At 36.9% G+C, this 19,335-nt stretch overlaps 2 protein-coding genes across 2 annotated transcripts; one reads left to right on the top strand and one right to left on the bottom strand.

Annotated features, from left to right (window-relative positions):
• Positions 1-2,517: 2,517 nt before the first annotated feature.
• On the bottom strand, positions 2,518-9,702 carry LOC130743382 (uncharacterized). Its single transcript, XM_057595609.1, has 11 exons — positions 9,563-9,702; positions 9,387-9,465; positions 9,180-9,274; positions 8,943-9,014; positions 8,406-8,515; positions 7,258-7,380; positions 7,069-7,161; positions 6,688-6,756; positions 6,469-6,557; positions 6,033-6,127; positions 2,518-5,297 (listed from the first exon to the last, which is right to left on the bottom strand). The coding sequence occupies exons 1-11, from the start codon at positions 9,662-9,664 to the stop codon at positions 3,783-3,785; spliced, it is 2,442 nt and encodes an 813-aa protein (XP_057451592.1). The 5' UTR covers positions 9,665-9,702; the 3' UTR covers positions 2,518-3,782.
• Positions 9,703-11,050: 1,348 nt separating this feature from the next.
• On the top strand, positions 11,051-15,929 carry LOC130743992 (serine racemase-like). Its single transcript, XM_057596190.1, has 2 exons — positions 11,051-11,728; positions 15,573-15,929. The coding sequence occupies exons 1-2, from the start codon at positions 11,051-11,053 to the stop codon at positions 15,927-15,929; spliced, it is 1,035 nt and encodes a 344-aa protein (XP_057452173.1).
• Positions 15,930-19,335: the final 3,406 nt, after the last annotated feature.

Below are 19,335 nucleotides of genomic sequence, written 5' to 3'. Positions count from 1 at the left end.
TAAATTAAAAAAAAAAAAACAAATGTATCAATATTTGAAAAGAAAAAAACTCAATCTTAAAAACAAAATATCTCCTCTTAATTGAAACTATTATAGACACATTATCGACAAATCTCTTTTTGACTTTAATAGTTGGAAACTCCCAATTCAGTCTTCAGTCTCGAGTAGAATATGGGTCATGAATTGTTATCCTATTTATATGTCCAACTTCACAAAATATTTTCTGACTATTTTCCTTTGAACAATTCTGAGGCAAATTCTCTACCAATACAATATATAATTTATGATGTCTACATTCATTGAAACAAAGTGGAGTGAGCCGCTTAACCCTTTTCTCATCACCACTAACTACCGCCGTGAAAACTCCTTTAGTGCATCAACAATAAATGAAAGATCTATAGTGAGCTTCTCCATTCTTCTAAAAGAAGTAATAACTAATATACGAACAAATCATTGCTTGTTTTTCTTTACAAAACTCAACAGAAGAAGCGATAACTAACAAATCCTTCATTTTTCTTATCAACAATTAACAATCGCTGAAATATTATTCTGCATGCTTAATGATTATGAGCTCCATTCTTCTAAAAGAAGCAATAGCTAATATAGGAACAAATCATTGCCTACTTTTCTTGACGAAACTCAATAGAAGAAGCAATAACGAACAAATCTTTCCGGTGGGAGGGGTAGCTCACTTGGTTGAGCTAAGGGTAGAAATAGGTGTTGGAGATGGAGGTCCAGGGTTTGAACCTTGAGGATGAGCATTTGTAATTACTAACAACTAACCACTAACATTTGCCTATAAAAAAAACAACGAACAAATCCTTCCCTTTTCTCATCAACAATTAACGACCGCTGAAATATTATTCTGCATGCTTAATGATTGTCAGCTTCATTCTTCTAAAAGAACCAATAACTAATATAGGAACAAATAATTGTCGGTTTTTCTTGACGAAACTCGACAGAAGAAGCAAAACCTGAACACATCCTTCTCTTTTCTCATCAACAATTAATGATCGTTGAAATTATATTCTGCATGGTTAATGACTTTGACCTTGAGGTCCTCATCATGGTGGTTATGCTCATGATCGTCATTGTCGTATGAGATCATGACATGAATTTCAGGTTCTACAACATCATTCGAGCCAACAACGAGATTTGGACCACTAACATGATTGAGTGTAGGAGACATGGCTATGGGACCGTTAGCGACAATCGACTGCTATGGCGGAAGGTAGACTTGGTTTGCCGTCTTCCATTGACAAGATAGGAAACTCTCTCTCTCTGCTAGATTCAGAGCATAACATTTGGCTTTCATCTTCACCTTGAACATATCGCTGCCTTTTGCATCTTTTACCAATTACGCGTTGTCTTCAAATATGACTTTGAAGCATTTTTCAACAAGTTGTGCAACACTGAGCAAATTTTGATCAATGTCAGGAGCATATAAAACATCAGAGATATATTTCAAATCTACCAAGCTTTGAATGACAACAATTCATTTTCCCTTGACTGAGATGAAATCACCATTCCCAACTTTGGAAACAATGGATTTGTCAAGCTTTTTAAATAGCTTCTCGTCGTTGGTCAAGTAGTTTGTACAACCACTATCTATTAACCATGAACTACCTGAAATGTTGCTTGTAGCAAAGCACGTTGTGACAAAAAATAGCCCATCTGCTTGTTCCTCAATGGTCACCATAGCCACCTTCGGTTTGACTTGCAGACTTAATCTAAGCAATCAAAATATGGGTTTTGGGGCTAGAATTTGTGGCGTCAACCTATGGGTTTTGTCGTTTTTCTAATTTCCTCCCTAGCAGAATGTGAAAGATTACCTTTTGATTTGCCAGTGGAGTAACTCCCGATATAGCAGTAAAAGCAAGACACGTAGGCAGATCAACTCATCAAGTTCTCATTGAAATAGGACCCACACGAGGAAAAGCACTTGCTGTTCGTTGGTTATTAGAGGCATCCCGAAAACGTCTGGGTCGGAATATGGCTTTCAAATTAAGTTCCGAATTAGTCGATGCTGCTAAAAGGAGTGGCGATGCCATACGGAAAAAGGAAGAGACTCATAGAATGGCAGAGGCAAATAGAGCTTTTGCTGACAATATCGATCGTGACAATACGAAGCCGGAGTTGCTAACTATGATGAATGCACTAACTATGGATATGATGTCAGAAATAAACCGATTTTATATCACCCTTCAATTATGTCCCATATTGCCATATTTTATGCACTTAACATCTGGTATTCAAAAAATTTTGTTCGACGATGGTTTGTCTTTTTGCAATAAGGAGAAAAGGGGAAAATGTCACCTCATTGCTAGTTGAAACCTTCTAGTTTTTTGCATTTAAATTGAAATTGAAATTTAAATGTAAACTTGATTTTACCAATAACTAACATTATCCTAATTTGAAAACAAATGTATCAATATCTGAAAAGAAAAAAACTCAATCTTAAAAACAAAATATCTCCTCTTAATTACAACTATTATAGGCACATTATCGACAAATCTCCTACTAACTTTAATAGCTGAAAATTCCTGATTCAGTCTCCAATAGAAGACGGGTCATGAATTGTTATTCTATTTACATTTCCAACTTCACAAAATATTTTCTGACTATTTTCCTTCGAACGATATTGAGGCAAATTCTCTACCAAAACGGTATATAATTTAGGATGTCTACATTCATTGAAACAAAGTGGATTGAGCCGCTTAACCCTTTGCTCATCACCTCTGACTACGAACGAGCCGTGAAGACTCCTTTAGTGCATCAACAATAAATGAATGATCTATAGTGAGCTACTCCATTCTTCTAAAAGAAGCAATAACTAATATGCGAACAAATCATTGCCTGTTTTATCTTGATGAAACTCAACAAAAGAAGCAATAACTAATAGGCTAAAAAGCATTTTTGGCCCCTGATGTTTCAAGTTTGTGCAAATTCTGCCCCTACTCTATTTTTGTCGACGTTTCTACCCTTCATGTTTTCAAACAATGCACCGTTTACCCCTCTATCAGTCAGACTTTCTCAGGAGAGGTTCCTGAGTGGATTGGAGAGAAGAAGATGAGTATATCAAGTTGATAATGATCAAGGAAATGATATAAATTAAATTTGCTTAATTTATATATCAATTATGTATGTAACTGAACTGGTTAAATGGATGTTTTGCTACTTACAGGTCTTGAGTTTGAATCTCCCATGCCATTTTTTCCAATTTCAATTGTAATTTCCACGTGGTAGGTCCAAAATCTATATAAAAAAAAGTCAAATAAGCTCATTCCATTAGTTTTTCAACGTGTGACTGACGGAGGGGTAGACGATGCACTGTTTGAAAACACGAGGGGTAGAAACATTGACAAAAATAGAGTAGAGGCGGAATTTGCACAAACTTGAAACATCAGGGGTCAAAAGTGCTTTTTAGCCTAACTAATAAATCCTTCCATTTTCTCATCAACAATAAACGATGGCTAAAACATTATTCTGCATGCTAAATGCTTATGAGCTCCATTCTTCTAAAAGAAGCAATAACTAATATAGGAACAAATCATTGCCTGTTTTTCTTGACGAAACTCAACATAAGAAGCAATCACGAACCAATCCTTCCCTTTTCTCATCAACAATTAACGATCGCTCAAATATTATTTTGTGTGCGTAATGATTGTTAGCTACATTCTTCTAAAAGAACCAATAACTAATATAGGAACAAATCATTGCCTGTTTTTCTTGACGAAACTCAACAGAAGAAGCAATAACGAACAAATCCTTCCTTTTTCTCATCAACAATTAACAACCGCTGAAATATTATTCTGCATGCTTAATGACTTTGACCTTGAGGTCCTCATCATGGTGCTTATGCTCGTGGTGTGATTGTCGTCTGAAATCATGGCATGAATTGTAGGTTCTACAACATCATCCGAGCCAACAGCGGGATTCAGACCATTAACATGATTGAGTGTAGGAGACATGGCTATGGGATCATCAGCGACGATTATGGCGGAGGATAGACCCGGTTTTCCGTCTTCCATTGACAAGATAGGAAACTCTCTCTCTGCCAGATTTAGAGCATAACATTTGGCTTTCATCTTCACCTTGAATATGTCGCTGCCTTTTGCATCTTTTATCACACACGTGTTATCTTCAAATATGACTTTGAAACCTTTCTCTACAAGTTGTGCAACACTGAGCAAATTTTGATCAATGTCAGGGACATATAAAACATCAGGGATATATTTCAAACCCGTCAAGCTTTCAATAACAACAGTTCCTTTTCCCTTGACTGAGATGAAATCACCATTCCCAACTTTTACTTTGGAAACAATTGATTTGTCAAGCTCTATAAATAGCTTCTCGTCGTTGGTCATGTGGTTTGTACAACCACTATCTATTAACCATGAATTACTTGAAATGTTGCTTGTAGCAAAGCACGTTGTGACAAAAAATAGTCCATCTTCTTGTTCCTCCATGGTCACCATAGCCACCTTCGGTTCAGACTTGCAGACTCGATCAACATGTCCCATATTGCCACAATTTATGCACTCAACATTTGGTCTCCAAAAACATTTTGTTTGAGGATGATTTGTCTTTTTGCAATAAGGACATGAAGGAAAAATGTCACCTTGTACCCCCTCTTCCTGTCTCATCATTCTTCCATGCTCCTGTGCCTCTACAGCATTTATTAATTCTCCCAAGGTGATGATGGCTGACAAGTGTTTTGACTCCTTCAATCCTGATATCTTCAATTCATACTTTTCAGGTATAGTGACAAGAATCTTCTGCACTATTCTTTCATCAGGAAAGTCTTTACCAAGAAGTCGCATTTTATTTGCTATGCTTAACAATCTGTCAGCATAGTCTCTGATGGTTTCATTCTCCTTGATGCTCTGCATCTCGAACTCTCTAGCCAAGTTGAGCACCTGCATGTCTCTAGTACTTTCAGAACCTTGATATTCTGCTTTGAGATAATCCCATATATCTTTGGCGGATCTCAAACTCATAATTCTTGTCAATATAATTCCTGACACGGCAGTAAAAAGACAATATCTAGCCTTAGCATTTTTTGTCTTCTTCTCTTTGTGATTCTGAGCCATCGTAGGAATTGTAGTTAGTTCAGGAACATCATAATTTTCTTCTACTGCTTCCCAGAGATCCAACGCTTCAAGATGAGTAGTCATTCTTGCAGCCCATAACTCGTACTCCTCACCATCAAAGAATGGCGGTTGATCCATGGTGCATGATGCATCTCCTTCCATTATGTTTTCTTTTAACTCACAAATCCCTTGAGGATAAGAGCTCTGATGCCGATTTGTTGGGTTTTGGATCAATGAATGCAGACATAAGATTTGTTATTCGAAGAAGATAACTTTATTAATCATTGTATGCTCTATATATAGAGCAAATGCATATTAGAAAAATAATAAATCTTCTAACTAACTGATATAAAAACTAATTCCTAAAATCAAGTCATTAAGAGTATTACAAATACATTAAAAGTTAAATTTAAGTGTAACCTTGATTTAGGAATAACTAACATTATCCTAATTTGAAAATAATGCATCAATATCTTAAAAAAAACTCAATCTTAAAAACAAAATATCTCCTCTTAATTGCATCTATTATAGGCACATTATCAATAAACAATGGCTACTTTACGTTAAAATATACTGCAAAAGAATTTTCCTAGTATGATTTATTTTGTAAAAAATTATGTAAGGGATTCCCCACACATGTTTATTGGAGATATCAGTGGGCATCAATGCAAAGATAAGTTGGCACTCACTTCTGGACAAAAAGTGAACAAAACTCTTCTAATGGATTGAGATGAAAGTTCGTTCACATTGCACTCAACTGACATCCAAACTCACACTTACTAATTTATTTATTTTTAAACAAAAGAGTCTGTGATCAACCATGTGATTGACCAAAAGGGTTAAATTTTAAAAAAATATTATATACTACAACTTAATATTAATAAATTAAAAAAAAACTGGTACATAAAGGTAAAATAGCCTATCGGAATTATTAATTACCTCATCGTTATACATGACATTTCGCACTTTCCATGGAGTACAAGGGGGTTCAACGTCTGGGTCAGGCTTTTGAAATATAAATGTGGAATAGAGACCTGCAATGGAGTGGAATTGTGGAAAATGCAATACATGAATATGAGTATCGCCTAAGAAGTGCAATTATGACACGAGAGTCGAGACACAACATAAACACAAATTTTAAAATTGATGTAAAATTAGTATAAAACTAATGTAAAAATGCAAATCTTAAACATATAATAGTGAAAAAAATGTAAAATACAATTTCAAGTGTTTGTTAAAACATGATTAAGACATGACACAGTTATTATTTCAAAGTATCATACTTCCTTGAGTATCTCCATAAACAACAGTTGAAAGTGAACCCAAGAAACTTATAAACAATAACATGATAAGAAAGAAATGATTAATGCATCACCTAGCGCATCATATGATCGAGGAAGAAGTCTCCCCCTAGGATCCAAAAGGTTTGGAACATGGTTCGATAGTAGGCCTGCTAAAAGTGCTCTTACAGCACCAATTACAAAAATAAATTCAATAAACAGTCTTACAAACTCCAAAATTGCTAGTAAAACACAATATAATTGACGGATTTAGGACAAAAGTATCAGTGTACTACAAAGAATACAAAACTAACCTGTTGTCATCATAAAAATCAGTCAAGTTTTGAATCTCCACATACTCAAGACCAGCTGCCCTGCCCAACCTGTGTTTCATGAAGCAGAAGACACATTAGGATTTTTTTTCTACAAAGTCATGATTGAAGAAATGAACAAAGTAAAAGCAGATATAAAGCCACCCTCATTCCTGCCGAAGTTGAAATTTCACATTACACACAGAACAAAGTCAATTTCACAATGTTTGGAATATATGTGAGTGAGGTATAAACAAAATCGAGCTTTTCCTTTTCAAATCAAAATTGCTAGGTTAAATGAGAGAGCGGAACCAAGAAAGTGCATTATCACCAACGAGAACAACAAACGGTTATCAACTTTGAGCAATTAAGCAAGATGGAAACCTGATAAAACTTGGAAAATGAACCAAGCAATGAGTTTCAGTAGAGACATCATTAGCAAATTTGAGCTGGTATTTCTTTCCAAAAAATGGGAACCTGGAAAGGTTATGCAGTTTCAAATTAATGTCAATAAAATTGTACTAAAAGCAAAGAATAAGCAACATGCAGTTGATAAATTATGGAGATATATACTTTTCTTCTTCAACTTCAAAAGTAATCATGTAATTCTCTGTCCGGATGCAGTTCGGAACAATGTTTGGCTTCATGCTGCTGCTTCTGTTGTGGCAAGCTTCAACATTCTTCTGGTACTTGGCCCTGCATTGGTACAATGTTAACATTATCCAGTATATTTGTGCTGAAAGATCTCATGCAGACTTTATATGAATGCCCAGAAAAACAGTAATGAAGACAAAAGTGATAGAGCCTAAGTGCAAAAGTAATGTGATGGACAAAATCCATATACCAAAAACAGATAGAAAAAATTCCAAGTAGAAGCACAAAAAATTTGTTTAATCAAAATAAGATAAATTCATTATCTAATTCTGTACTTATTTATGTAGGTTTCATCAGAAACCACTAGGCAATTCTTTTCCTTTTCTCCCCCTTCTTTTGGACAGAAACCAATCTTATTATAAATATAAACAGAACTGAAATAGATACATAATCATGACAGATCTGAAAAGAGATGCATGTTGAAGTTAGTCACTATTAGAAAACTACAAATCCAAGACAAAGCACAATCTGGAAACCGGGTTTGAAACTACTTGAACTGTTGAACATTAACAAAGGCATAACAGAGGAAAAGAGACACAATTTCATTTAGACATGGTTGTAAGAAACCAAAGACATAGTTCAGAAATCCATCACACCTAGGAAAGAACTGCCATAAAGCATCTATCTCAATCCCAGTGGAAAATCAAGCCAAACAGAGAAAACAAAAAGTATTATTGTGCATTTATACATCAAGGTTACAAGATGAAACTGAATAAGAGGGACAATGTACATGTACATCTTTGAGCTTTCCCAGGCACTGTTTTCACAACAGAAATAATTTTACTTGTAATGATTTAAGAGCAGAAGAATCCAGGAAAATACTTAGGTTTTAGCTTGAAGTAATACTACATAGTAAATAATACCATCAAAACAGTTCATTCAAAGTTGAGTGTAGAATGAAACATTTTGTTCCATACAAATGGAGTTCAATCAGTAAAGCCTTAATCAAATCTATAGAAACTAATTTAGACACTGTCATGAATTTTCTTCCATCAATGCACCAAAAGAAAACAGAGAACATGCAACTAAACGGGAGAATAATAGACCTTTGACATTAAGTTTCATACCATATGGTAGATGAGTCCGGAACGATACCAATAAAATAACCCCCTGGCTTAAGCAGAGATGACACATTATGAAGAAGTTTTCCTGCTTTCTCTTCAGTTTCAAAACACATCTGCATTAATGATGTTAATCAGAAGAGGACCGCACGCAAATCAGAGAGGATTAATTAAAACAAATAAATAAATTAAAGCGTCGGAAGTGATAACAGCTGCAAGCACCAAAAGGACCAAATGATCTATCCATTTTTACTCCGTGATCTATCCATTTTTTAAAGAGTAAAAACAAAGGCTTAGAAAATAAGATACCCTAAATGAAGAGGCAAACAACTAACTATACATCTCTCCATGTAAAGCCTAAAGAAAAAATCCTTGAAAAATATTATCGCAAAGCAGTGTTGTTAATTGCGGATGGCGGGTCATGGCAAAAAGCCAAAACCACACCATACATGACAAATAATGTCGGAATATGGGCCATGATGAAAAGCCAAAAAACCACCATCACGGATATTTGATAACACTGTTACAAAGTGAAAGTCAGACCTGCAAATGGTTCATACAGCAGACAAAATCAGCAGAATTTTTCTTCTCCCCCAAATGTGGTTCCATATTCTCCTGTCAAAAACATGACAACAAAAGTCAAGTCAACATTAAATTACTAAAGAGATGAATTGAACTAACTCATGTCATTTTCACATACTTATTTGCATCACATTCACATCATAAAATTCAAACAGCAGAAAAAGGGTGAATTGAAATAGTGAGAAAAGGTGATGTTACCATGCAAGGGTCAAGCTCAAAGAAATCAGTAGTGTAAGAATTCCTGGTACTCTCCCAGGCTTCTCGAATTTGGCGTATCCCAGACGACGACACATCTAAGTAACGAAATCGAAAGAATTAACATGAAAACATGTAGTGACCAATAGACCAATAGTCCAATACAATACAAATATATTATAGAATACAATGAATTGAATGAAAACATACCAATTCCAATGTAGTGGGCAATTTGAGCGTCGACCCATTTGTCAGCATCAACGCCTCCACCACAATAGAGCTCGCAAACCTTCATTCATTCAGTGAATAATAATGAATAATCAAAGAGTGAAGAAAAAGCGAATTGAGAAAAACAGTGGAAAATGAAAGGAGATAGAGAGACTCACGGTGGCGTAGGGATGAGAGAAGATCTTGATGAGAGCACTCTTGGCAAAATCATAGAGGCGTCGAGGGGAGGAGGACTCGCTTCTCGGCGCCATTTGACTCATTTCTCTTCAAACTCAACTCTCAAACTCTCAAAACTAGTTTTGAATAACTTCTCCAATTCACATATTGGAAAGGTGTGTTTTGTTTATTTTATTTTTATTATTATTTATTTTATTTTTATTAAATTAAATAATCACTTTTTTTTGAAAATTAACATTTAGTAAAATTTTAATTGTTTGAATTTCTGTGTGGGATTTTGGAAAAATTATTTTTTTAAAAGTAGAAAATTGATCAATACATTTATCAATTATTAATAACCTTTACATAATTCATTATATTAATTGCTAATTTTAATTTTTTTACTTTTTTCATTTTCAAAATTAAAAAATAATATTATTTAATATTAAATTTTAACCACAACTTCAGAAAAAAATTAAAAAATAATAATTCCAATAAATAGTGAAATTGAAATTGACTCAAATTAATTATAATATTAGTGGTTACAAAATTAATTATAATATTAATTAATTGTTAATAATATTTTATATTATTCATACTATTTAAAATTAAATAAAAATATATTTAAATTTTAAATAGTAATCACAAATTTAGGAAAATAATTAATGATATAATAGTAATAATTTTATTGATAATAATAAGTAAAATTGACTTGACCTTTACATTATTAAAATATTAATTATTAGTTTATAATATTTTATATTATAATTTGTTGTAAAACTTGTAAGCTTTTCATATATTAAAATTAAGAAAAATATTAATTTTGTGTGTTTATTTTATTTTAATTATTAATCACAACTTTAGGAAAAAGTTAAACAATAATAATAAGCAAAATTGACTTGACCTTTACATCAATAACTATATTAATTAGTAGTTAATAATATTTTATACTATAACTAATTGTAAAACTTGTAAATTTTTCATATATCAAAATCCAGATTAATATTAATTTTTTTTGTGTTTATATTATTTGAATTCTTAATCACAAATTTAGGAAAAAAATTAAATAATAATAATAATAATAATAATAAAAATAATACTAATAATAATAAGTAAAATTGACTAGACCTTTACATTTAGTAAAAATACTAATTAGTAGTTAATAATCTTTTTACAATATAACTAATTGTAAAACTTGTAAAATTTTCATATATTTAAAATTAAGATTAATATTATTTTTATTTCAATTATTAATAAAAATTAAGTTGAGTATTTTATTAAATAACAAACTAAAATGAACTAATATATATTATCTATAACAAGGGTGTTGTAAATGCCCCTTTCTCTATAAATGAAACCACCCTTGGATTTGATCTTCACAACAACACCTCAGATTAACATAATATTTCTAGGTGAAGTTATTCAGAACCTGTAAGGCCCTAGGGTGAAAGATTCTGTTTTTGTTGCAACTTTTTGTCGGACCTACTAAGATGGAAGAGAAGAGGCAAATAAAAAAAGGGAAATATGCTGCTGATATTTCCTCCATAATGGAAGCCAATCAACGGATCAGACCACATGTTCTTAGAACACCTGTTCTCACCTCCACCTCCCTTAATGCTATGTCAGGAAGGCAGCTACACTTCAAGTGTGAATGCTTGCAAAGATGCGGAGCTTTTAAATTCAGAGGAGCTTGCAATGCAGTCTTCTCTCTTAATGACGAAGAGGCCGCCAAAGGGGTTGTCACACATAGCAGCGGAAACCATGCTGCAGCACTCTCTTTGGCAGCCAAGCTTCGTGGTATCCCTGCGTACATAATTGTTCCAAAAAATGCACCAGCTTGCAAAGTGGAAAATGTGAAGCGCTATGGTGGTCAGGTAATCTTCTCTGAGGCAACTATCAAATCAAGAGAGGAGACTGCAGCTAGAGTACAGCAACAAACTGGTGGTATACTTATACCGTCATCTAACGATGGGCGCATAATGAGTGGTCAGGGCACCATATCACTTGAGTTTTTGGAACAAGTCCCGCATCTAGATACACTAGTTGTACCTATAAGTGGAGGTGGTATGATCTCAGGAGTGGCATTGGCTGCCAAGTCCATCAACCCTGCTATTCGAATTTTAGCGGCTGAACCTAATGGGGCTGATGATGCAGCACAGTCTAAATCTGTAACACCCCGATTTCGGTGGCGTCACTTTAGTAACCAAAAGTAAACTTAATGCGGAAAAACGTGAATATTTTTTTTTGATAATAACTAAGACAAGACTGAATTAAATAAAACCCAACACTAACAATAATCAGAACTAATATGCAATATATAAACAGCCCCCGCTGTAGTAGTAACCTCGTCACGAGTAAACCTCCAGTGACGGAAAGAAAAGTGTAACGCCCGAAAGCAATATGTACAGACTGAAAATGAAGGTGAAGTGTCCGCAACACCATCCCTCAAAACTGAGAATCAGCTGGCCCATCGGCCTGAAGCAAGACCTCCTAAGTCCAACCAACTCTCTGTGATTCCTGTTAAGAAACCACACAAAAGCTATAGGTGGGAAGCTACCCTGTCCCAAAAGAAACAAATGATGTTCAGAGCTAAGACTCTACTCCTACACTAATCCCATCTTGAGGAGCTCACACCAGCACCAAAACCTACATGCTAGCATGATCGTCGTCCGAATTCGAAATCCAGAACGACCTAGTCTATGTACACCATCCGTCATCCTCTCGCTACCGCGACGCGCTCCTGTTCCAGCATCCCAACCTAGTTTCCCCCGAAGGGTAAACCATGGTGAACCAGTCCGCAATACTCATCTGACAAAAGGCGTTGTCCGCCAAAACACACACAGAAGACGCGAGGGTCAACTCTAAAGAACTATGTAGATAATAAACCCAATAGGTACAAATAATATATAGCCACTTAGGCTTATAACTAGTGATATCATTCCTAGGGTTGCATGTTCCACCAAATCATAATGACAATAATAACATTTAGCATGTTCCAAGTAAGTTTATCAAATAGCAACCACACTCATCAACTAAGTCAGTATGCATGTTGCGTGATATGTATGCAGGTTAACCCAGTCAACCAATATGCAATCCGGAAACGGATGGGCATCAAAACGGATCAATCCTAGCACCAGCAACGGTGGGACCATTTCTGCCCGCGTGCCTCTTACACCAAGCAAAGGTATGGACAACAACGAGTCAATCCTAGCACCAGCAACGGTGGGACCATTTCCGCTCGCGTGCCTCTGGGATGGACATCAACGGATCAATCCTAGCACCAGCAACGGTGGGACCATTTCCGCCCGCGTGTCTCTTACACCAAACCAAGGTAGCCAGATCAGCCGTAACCCGTAGGTCTGCCATTTCGGTCTGCTACAAGAGACGTCTACAAACGCTCTTTCACGGCATTCCGGGTCTTATGACCATTTTGGAAACCGACGAGGTCCAGAGTACGTCCTGTGTTAATACCTCATTAATGTTGCATGTATGCAAAATGATTAGTCAAACAACGTCTCCGTCCTCACTCGACACGTCGCCACGTGTTCTAGGGAAGTGAAAGTCTCTAAAAGCTTACCCTAAGGTAAAGTCGATTCTGCGACAAAAGACACACTTCACAACACACATCGCTGCTCCAACAGCACAAGAGTATCACATACTCGGGAACTAACGGTTCCCCGGACTTATCCCCAGGATAGCCCAACAACATCGCTGCTCCAACAGCACAACAACCAACGCTGCTCCAACAGCACAACAACCAACGCTGCTCCAACAGCACAACAACAACAGACTCAACACTTGGATCCGACGACACTTCTCGTTTTCCAAACTATGATTTTCATCCAAAGCCTCCTTTCGAGATTATTACCCTTACTTAAAGATTTAGAGGTTGTTTAATGTCTTATGAATTTTCTTTTCAAAATAATATCATTTTTAGTCTTATCGCAATTCCTATAAGTTCTCGGGATCTTCGAATCCCCAAATGACTCCAGAGAATGTCTCGATCCATAAACCCTATACAAGGCCCGAACCTCGTTCGTCCTATCAAACTTTCTCAAAACTCTCAAAATAAAATCGGCATGACCTGCCCGCTATTCTCACCATTCAGAATCTCAGATTTTCAGTGTAAAGCATATTTAAATCATCACAATCAACAACATGTCATATATCAATAAATCGCATCATAAACACTTAGCACTTAGCATATAAAGCATGCACCACACATCCTAGATTACCCACATAGCACATAGCATGTAAGTCAATCTTCAAAAACATTCAGTAGATGAATCATCTACATTGTCAGCCGAAGCCTCAGAAAACATTTTCAATCACACACAATCCCAGTGCATAAACAGTAAACAATGTCGAAACATCGACCCTAAGCATTAACTAGAGATTCAGTGAGAAGCCCTCACCTGAAGGTTCTCCAGCAAAAACTTCAAACTCTTCTTCACAAGCAAGGTGTTGATCCTCAGGAAATTCCTCAAAATCACCTTTAGAACAAAACCACAAAAATCAATCAGAATCTATCGGAAACTAAGCTATCGATACTTACTAAGGTTACTCGAAGTAATCTATACTCTAAGGTACGATAATCTAGCGCGAAAAGACAAGTTTTCGGAAAAGGAAATTTCTTCCTCCCCCTTAATAGCTCTCGGCCACTATAGGTAATTGTAGGGTTCGATTTTTCTTCGATCAAACTTGGTTCCTATGCTTTCATAAGCCGTAACTAAGGGTATTCTGAACTCGGAAAAATTATCGGATCACTAACTGTCGCAGGGGTATTTTGGTCATGATTTTTAACTTAGGATTTTCAAAACTGAAATCCCAAAAATAAAATTTTGCAGGGACGTCACCAACGACGTTTATGACAACTAATCCTACTAGCACTAAGCTAAGGCGATAGTTTTCAGCCTAGAGGTTGGAACTTTACTCAAAAACTACATAAAATGGGTATTTTAGGTTCAAATTGATTCCGGCGGAATTCCGGCGACATAACGGAAAATCTAATCCGGCAGAAGTGATCTTGGGCATACATAGAAGAGGTTTAGAATCAGAAATGAAAGATTCAGGATAGTTTTGCAAAAACCCATAAACTATCCGCTCAGAAAACTCTACAGAAAAGCTATGGAAAAAGCGATCGGAGGTAAGGATTAGCGACTATACCTCGAAACCTTGAAGTAGCAACTGATTGATCGACGATCAAGCAAACGATGAAGAAAAACTCTTCTTCTTCTTCCTTGTTCTTGGCCGCGGTTTAGAGGAGAGAAAATGGAGGAAAATTGTGTTTTTTATTCCTTTGTTTGCTATATATAGAAGGTGGAAATTCGCGGGAAAATGAAAGTTCCGCGAATCCGATTTTTCCGGCGTCATTCTCCATGAATTCTAAGATAGGTTTTGGCAAAGGAATTCCTAAGCTAAGAAGATGTCTCCTTGTATTTTTGGCAACTAATGCAAAGTCGGTGCAAAGTCGGTGTAAAACTATTTTACCCGATAAGTTGCTTTTTGCCTCGAATGTCGGAATGGAAAACTTCCTTCTGAAGAAAGATTGAAATCATCAAGAGAAATGGGTGTACGCGTGTGGAATATTCATTTGAAGCTCTGAATAGATAAAGTCCTCAAAGTCGGGAAATTCTAGGGTTTTGAAATACCAGGGATTCGGTTTCGGCAAACTTCCGATGATTGGAATCGGACGTTCGTAGATCCTAGAGTTTCGCCTCGAAACGATTGTTATATATGGAAGAAGAGAAATTCTAACATTTCTCTGAAGATTTTTGGAATTAACTGCCAGCGTGCCTAAAAGTGAAAATTAGCTATATACTAGGGTTTCTGACCTAGGTTTAAGCGTAAAACGTTCGTGCTATAACTTTTATCGATCATAATGAAATCCTTGAACTTTTCCTGAACTTTCTCCTTCATAAATATATTTCATTTAATAAACTTTCGTTCAGGTTTCCCTTCACATTACATCAACCCTAATCGTGAATAAAAAGTTTATTCACTTAACATAAGCTTAAAAACTTGGGTCTTACAAAATCGGCTGGGAGGATTATTAGGTTGCCCGAGACCAACACAATAGCTGATGGACTTAAAGCATTCCTTGGAGATTGCACATGGCCTGTGGTTCGAGACCTAGTTGAGGATGTGATAACTGTGGAAGACAGTGAGATCTTGAAAGCAATGAAGCTATGTTTTCAAATTCTGAAGGTGGTTGTGGAACCAAGTGGAGCAATTGGACTTGCTGCGGTTCTATCAGATGCTTTCCAGAAGAATCCTGCTTGGAAGGACTGCAACAATATTGGAATTGTTGTTTCAGGGGGCAATGTTGATCTAGGTGTGCTCTGGGATTCTCTCAATAAAGCAATATGAATTATTGTGTTCTTTTCCTCCTCCAGGCATTGTGTACCGTAGTGCATCATTAATATGGGTGGGGTATTGGGGTCGTTTGTTAGCTTGTTGTTAGTTTTGGTCATGCCTTTGATATGTCTTAGTTGACGTTTTTATTTTTTCTCCTTCACTCAGGTTTCTCCCATTGGGTTTTTCCTAGTAAGGTTTTAATGAGACACATTTTCTATGTTTGGCCTTTTATAGAGGGTGTTTTGCCTAGTGTTTTTCCTATCTCATGAGAGTGTTGTTCTCATGGTTTATTCACTATTCATCTACAATATCTTTTTGTTTTAGAAAAAAAAAATCTTTGATCTTTGTAGTAAAGACACTCAATTGTCTTTCAATGAATCGCAAAATGATTTCTTGAATCTGTTGAGATGTTGGAGGAATTTGGGTGCAAAGAAGAGGAGTAATGTTGTTCCTTTGTTTGGTTGTCTGCATTTTAGCTAAGTATGTGTGTGCCAACTTGTCAGACTCGATGTTGTAACACCTTGCATATGACATCTGTCCCTGAGTATCTGCTATGAGTTGGTTGTTTGGTTATCTGTGAAGCTTTGTGTTCAAGTTAGGTTTTTGCTGGAAGCTTCTGTGTGCTGTCAAGGAATATTCCTGTGTAATCAAACCCGTTTAAAGGGGGGTTTGATTTGGAGATATTTATGGAAGTTGGAATCTGCTTAATTATTGATTGGTCAAGGATCCTTTGCAGATTTGTTTTTTAGCAACTTCCTGATTTGTGCATGGATTGTGTGCTCTTTCAAGCCCAATGAAGACAAGGCCTCGAAGACTATATATGAAGACTCAAGACCTAGTCTCGCGTAGAGAACATATTATCATATTAGGGTTTTCATCGAGTTCATACTGGTTTTGTACTCTTAGCAGCTTTATGCCATTGTTGTGAGCTAAGGGTGAGTGTTTATTGTGTGATCTTGAGATCTGTCTTTGTAACTCATATTTGAGTTCAATCACTGTGGCAGTGATTGTGAGAGAGTGAGAGGGTGTTCTCATACTTAGGGGGAGACCTAAGTAATATTCCACGGGTAGAGATAGGTAGAAAAGGTAGTTGAACTGGGGCAGGTCCTGTGAAACCTTTTATGTACAATTTCTCTATAATAGTGGATTATCTCTCTTGGGTGAAAACCCTTCAAACGTAGGTGATATTGCACCGAACTGGGTTAACAATCTTCTGTGTCTAATTACTGCTTTTTTCAGTTGTTTATCTTGTTGCATTGTTAGCTGTGTTAGTCATATTGTTATACAAGATGTCTTAGACATATGGTAAAACATCTGTGTTACACTTGCCAGAATTTCAATTGGCATCAGAGCATGCACCCCCTGTTCTACTTTTGGGTGAGATCTAGGGAGATAATTCTGGTATTATGGACAACAACAAAGAAGGAGAATCTGTTCATAGGCCACCAATCTTGGATGGTACTAACTATGACTATTGGAAAGCTCGTATGATAGCATTCTTGAGATCCATTGACAGCAAGACATGGAAATCCATCGTCAAAGGGTGGAAACATCCTGTGAAAAGTGACAAAGAGGGAACTTCAACCACTGATTTGAGGCCTGAGGAAGAATGGACCAAGGAGGAAGATGATGAAGCTTTAGCAAACTCAAAAGCACTGAATTCCATCTTCAATGGAGTTGACAAGAATATGTTCAGGTTGATCAATACCTGCACTGTGGCTAAGGATGCTTGGGAAATCCTCAGAGTTGCTCATGAAGGTACCACAAGAGTAAGAGTGTCAAGACTTCAACTTCTTACCACTCAGTTTGAAAATCTGAAGATAAAGGAGGATGAAACTGTGTCAGAATTTCACATGAGGGTGCGAGATATGGCTAATGCATCATTTGCCCTTGGAGAACAGATGTCTGAGGAAAAGCTAGTCAGAAAAATTTTCAGATCTCTACCTAAGAAATTCGATATGAAGGTGACAGCAATCGAGGAAGCTCAGGATATTGCAAGCATAAAAGTAGATGAATTATGTAACATCCCGATCTGACGACTGGCCTCACGGTAACAACACGAGTCTTTTCAGTGCGCTTTGTCCTCACTCGCGCACTTCCCGGGAAAACTTCCCAGGAGGTCACCCATCACGATATTGCTCCAAGGCAAGCACACTTAACCATGGAGTTCTTATCAGTTGGGCTCCCGAAAAGAAGTTGCAACTTGTTGTTATGAGTAGTACCAATCAAATCTTTTATGCCCTCCTCAACTGTATAGTCCATCCCTATACAGTCTCGGAATACCTCTTGTTCGGGTGTGAAATCGGTTCATTCATGTGCCCCTCCGCCTAGAAGCCTGTCAGGAGCCACTCCTTGTCCGTGCCTCACTGCACCGGCGATCACTCCCCGCCCTCGTCGGCCCCGGGCGTCACAGGCCCACCAGCTTCCGCTTGGTTCGTCCTCGAACCACACCGTACTGGGAGAGGTTGGCTCTGATACCACTTGTAACATCCCAATCTGACGACTGGCCTCACGGTAACAATACGAGTCTTTTCAGTGCGCTTTGTCCTCACTCGCGCACTTCCCGGGAAAACTTCCCAGGAGGTCACCCATCACGATATTGCTCCAAGGCAAGCACACTTAACCATGGAGTTCTTATCAGTTGGGCTCCCGAAAAGAAGTTGCAACTTGTTGTTATGAGTAGTACCAATCAAATCTTTTATGCCCTCCTCAATTGTATAGTCCATCCCTATACAGTCTCGGAATACCTCTTGTTCGGGTGTGAAATCGGTTCATTCATGTGCCCCTCCGCCTAGAAGCCTGTCAGGAGCCGCTCCTTGTCCGTGCCTCACTGCACCGGCGATCACTCCCCGCCCTCGTCGGCCCCGGGCGTCATAGGCTAATGTAAGACCCAAGTTTTAAGTTATAGCACGACTAATTTTAGCTTAAACCTAGGGCAAAACCCTAGTGAATAGCTAGTTTACACTTAAAGTCACGATGGAAACTAATTCCAAAAAATCTTCAGAGAAATGTTAGAACTTCTCTTAATCCTTATAGGACAATCGTTTCAAGGCGAAACTCTAGAATGTACGAACGTCCGATTCCAATCATCGGAAGTTTGCCGAAACTAAAACCCTGATAGTTCAAGAAACCTAAAATCAACCGACGATGAAGACTTTTTCTATTCGGAACTTCGAATGAAGATTCCACACGCGTATGCCCATTTCTCTTGATGTTTTCAATCTTTCCTCAGAAGGAAGTTTTCTATTCCGACATCCACTGCAAAAAGTAACTTATCGGGTAAAATAGTTTTACACCAACTTTGCATTAGGCACCTAAAATACAAGGAGACCTCTTCTTAGTTTTGGAATTATGTCGCCAAAACCTATCTTAGAATTCACGGAGAATGAAGCCGGAAAAATCAGAATCGCGAAACTTT

The sequence above is a fragment of the Lotus japonicus genome, chromosome 1 (genome assembly GCF_012489685.1).
Source record: "Lotus japonicus ecotype B-129 chromosome 1, LjGifu_v1.2".
Lineage (NCBI taxonomy): Eukaryota > Viridiplantae > Streptophyta > Magnoliopsida > Fabales > Fabaceae > Lotus > Lotus japonicus.
Note: the sequence above shows the minus strand (reverse complement) of the source record. Positions and strands in the feature narration are given on the sequence as shown.

Coding starts and splice junctions, on each gene's coding strand:
- LOC130743382 (XM_057595609.1), bottom strand. CDS start 9,664: ATGAGTCAAATGGCGCCGAGAAGCGAGTCCTCCTCCCCTCGACGCCTC. Junction 9,015..9,179: donor TTGAGCTTGACCCTTGCATG/GTAACATCACCT, acceptor TGTTTTTGACAG/GAGAATATGGAACCACATTT. Junction 7,162..7,257: donor TTTGAAGTTGAAGAAGAAAA/GTATATATCTCC, acceptor TAACCTTTCCAG/GTTCCCATTTTTTGGAAAGA.
- LOC130743992 (XM_057596190.1), top strand. CDS start 11,051: ATGGAAGAGAAGAGGCAAATAAAAAAAGGGAAATATGCTGCTGATATT. Junction 11,729..15,572: donor ATGCAGCACAGTCTAAATCT/GTAACACCCCGA, acceptor ACTTAACATAAG/CTTAAAAACTTGGGTCTTAC.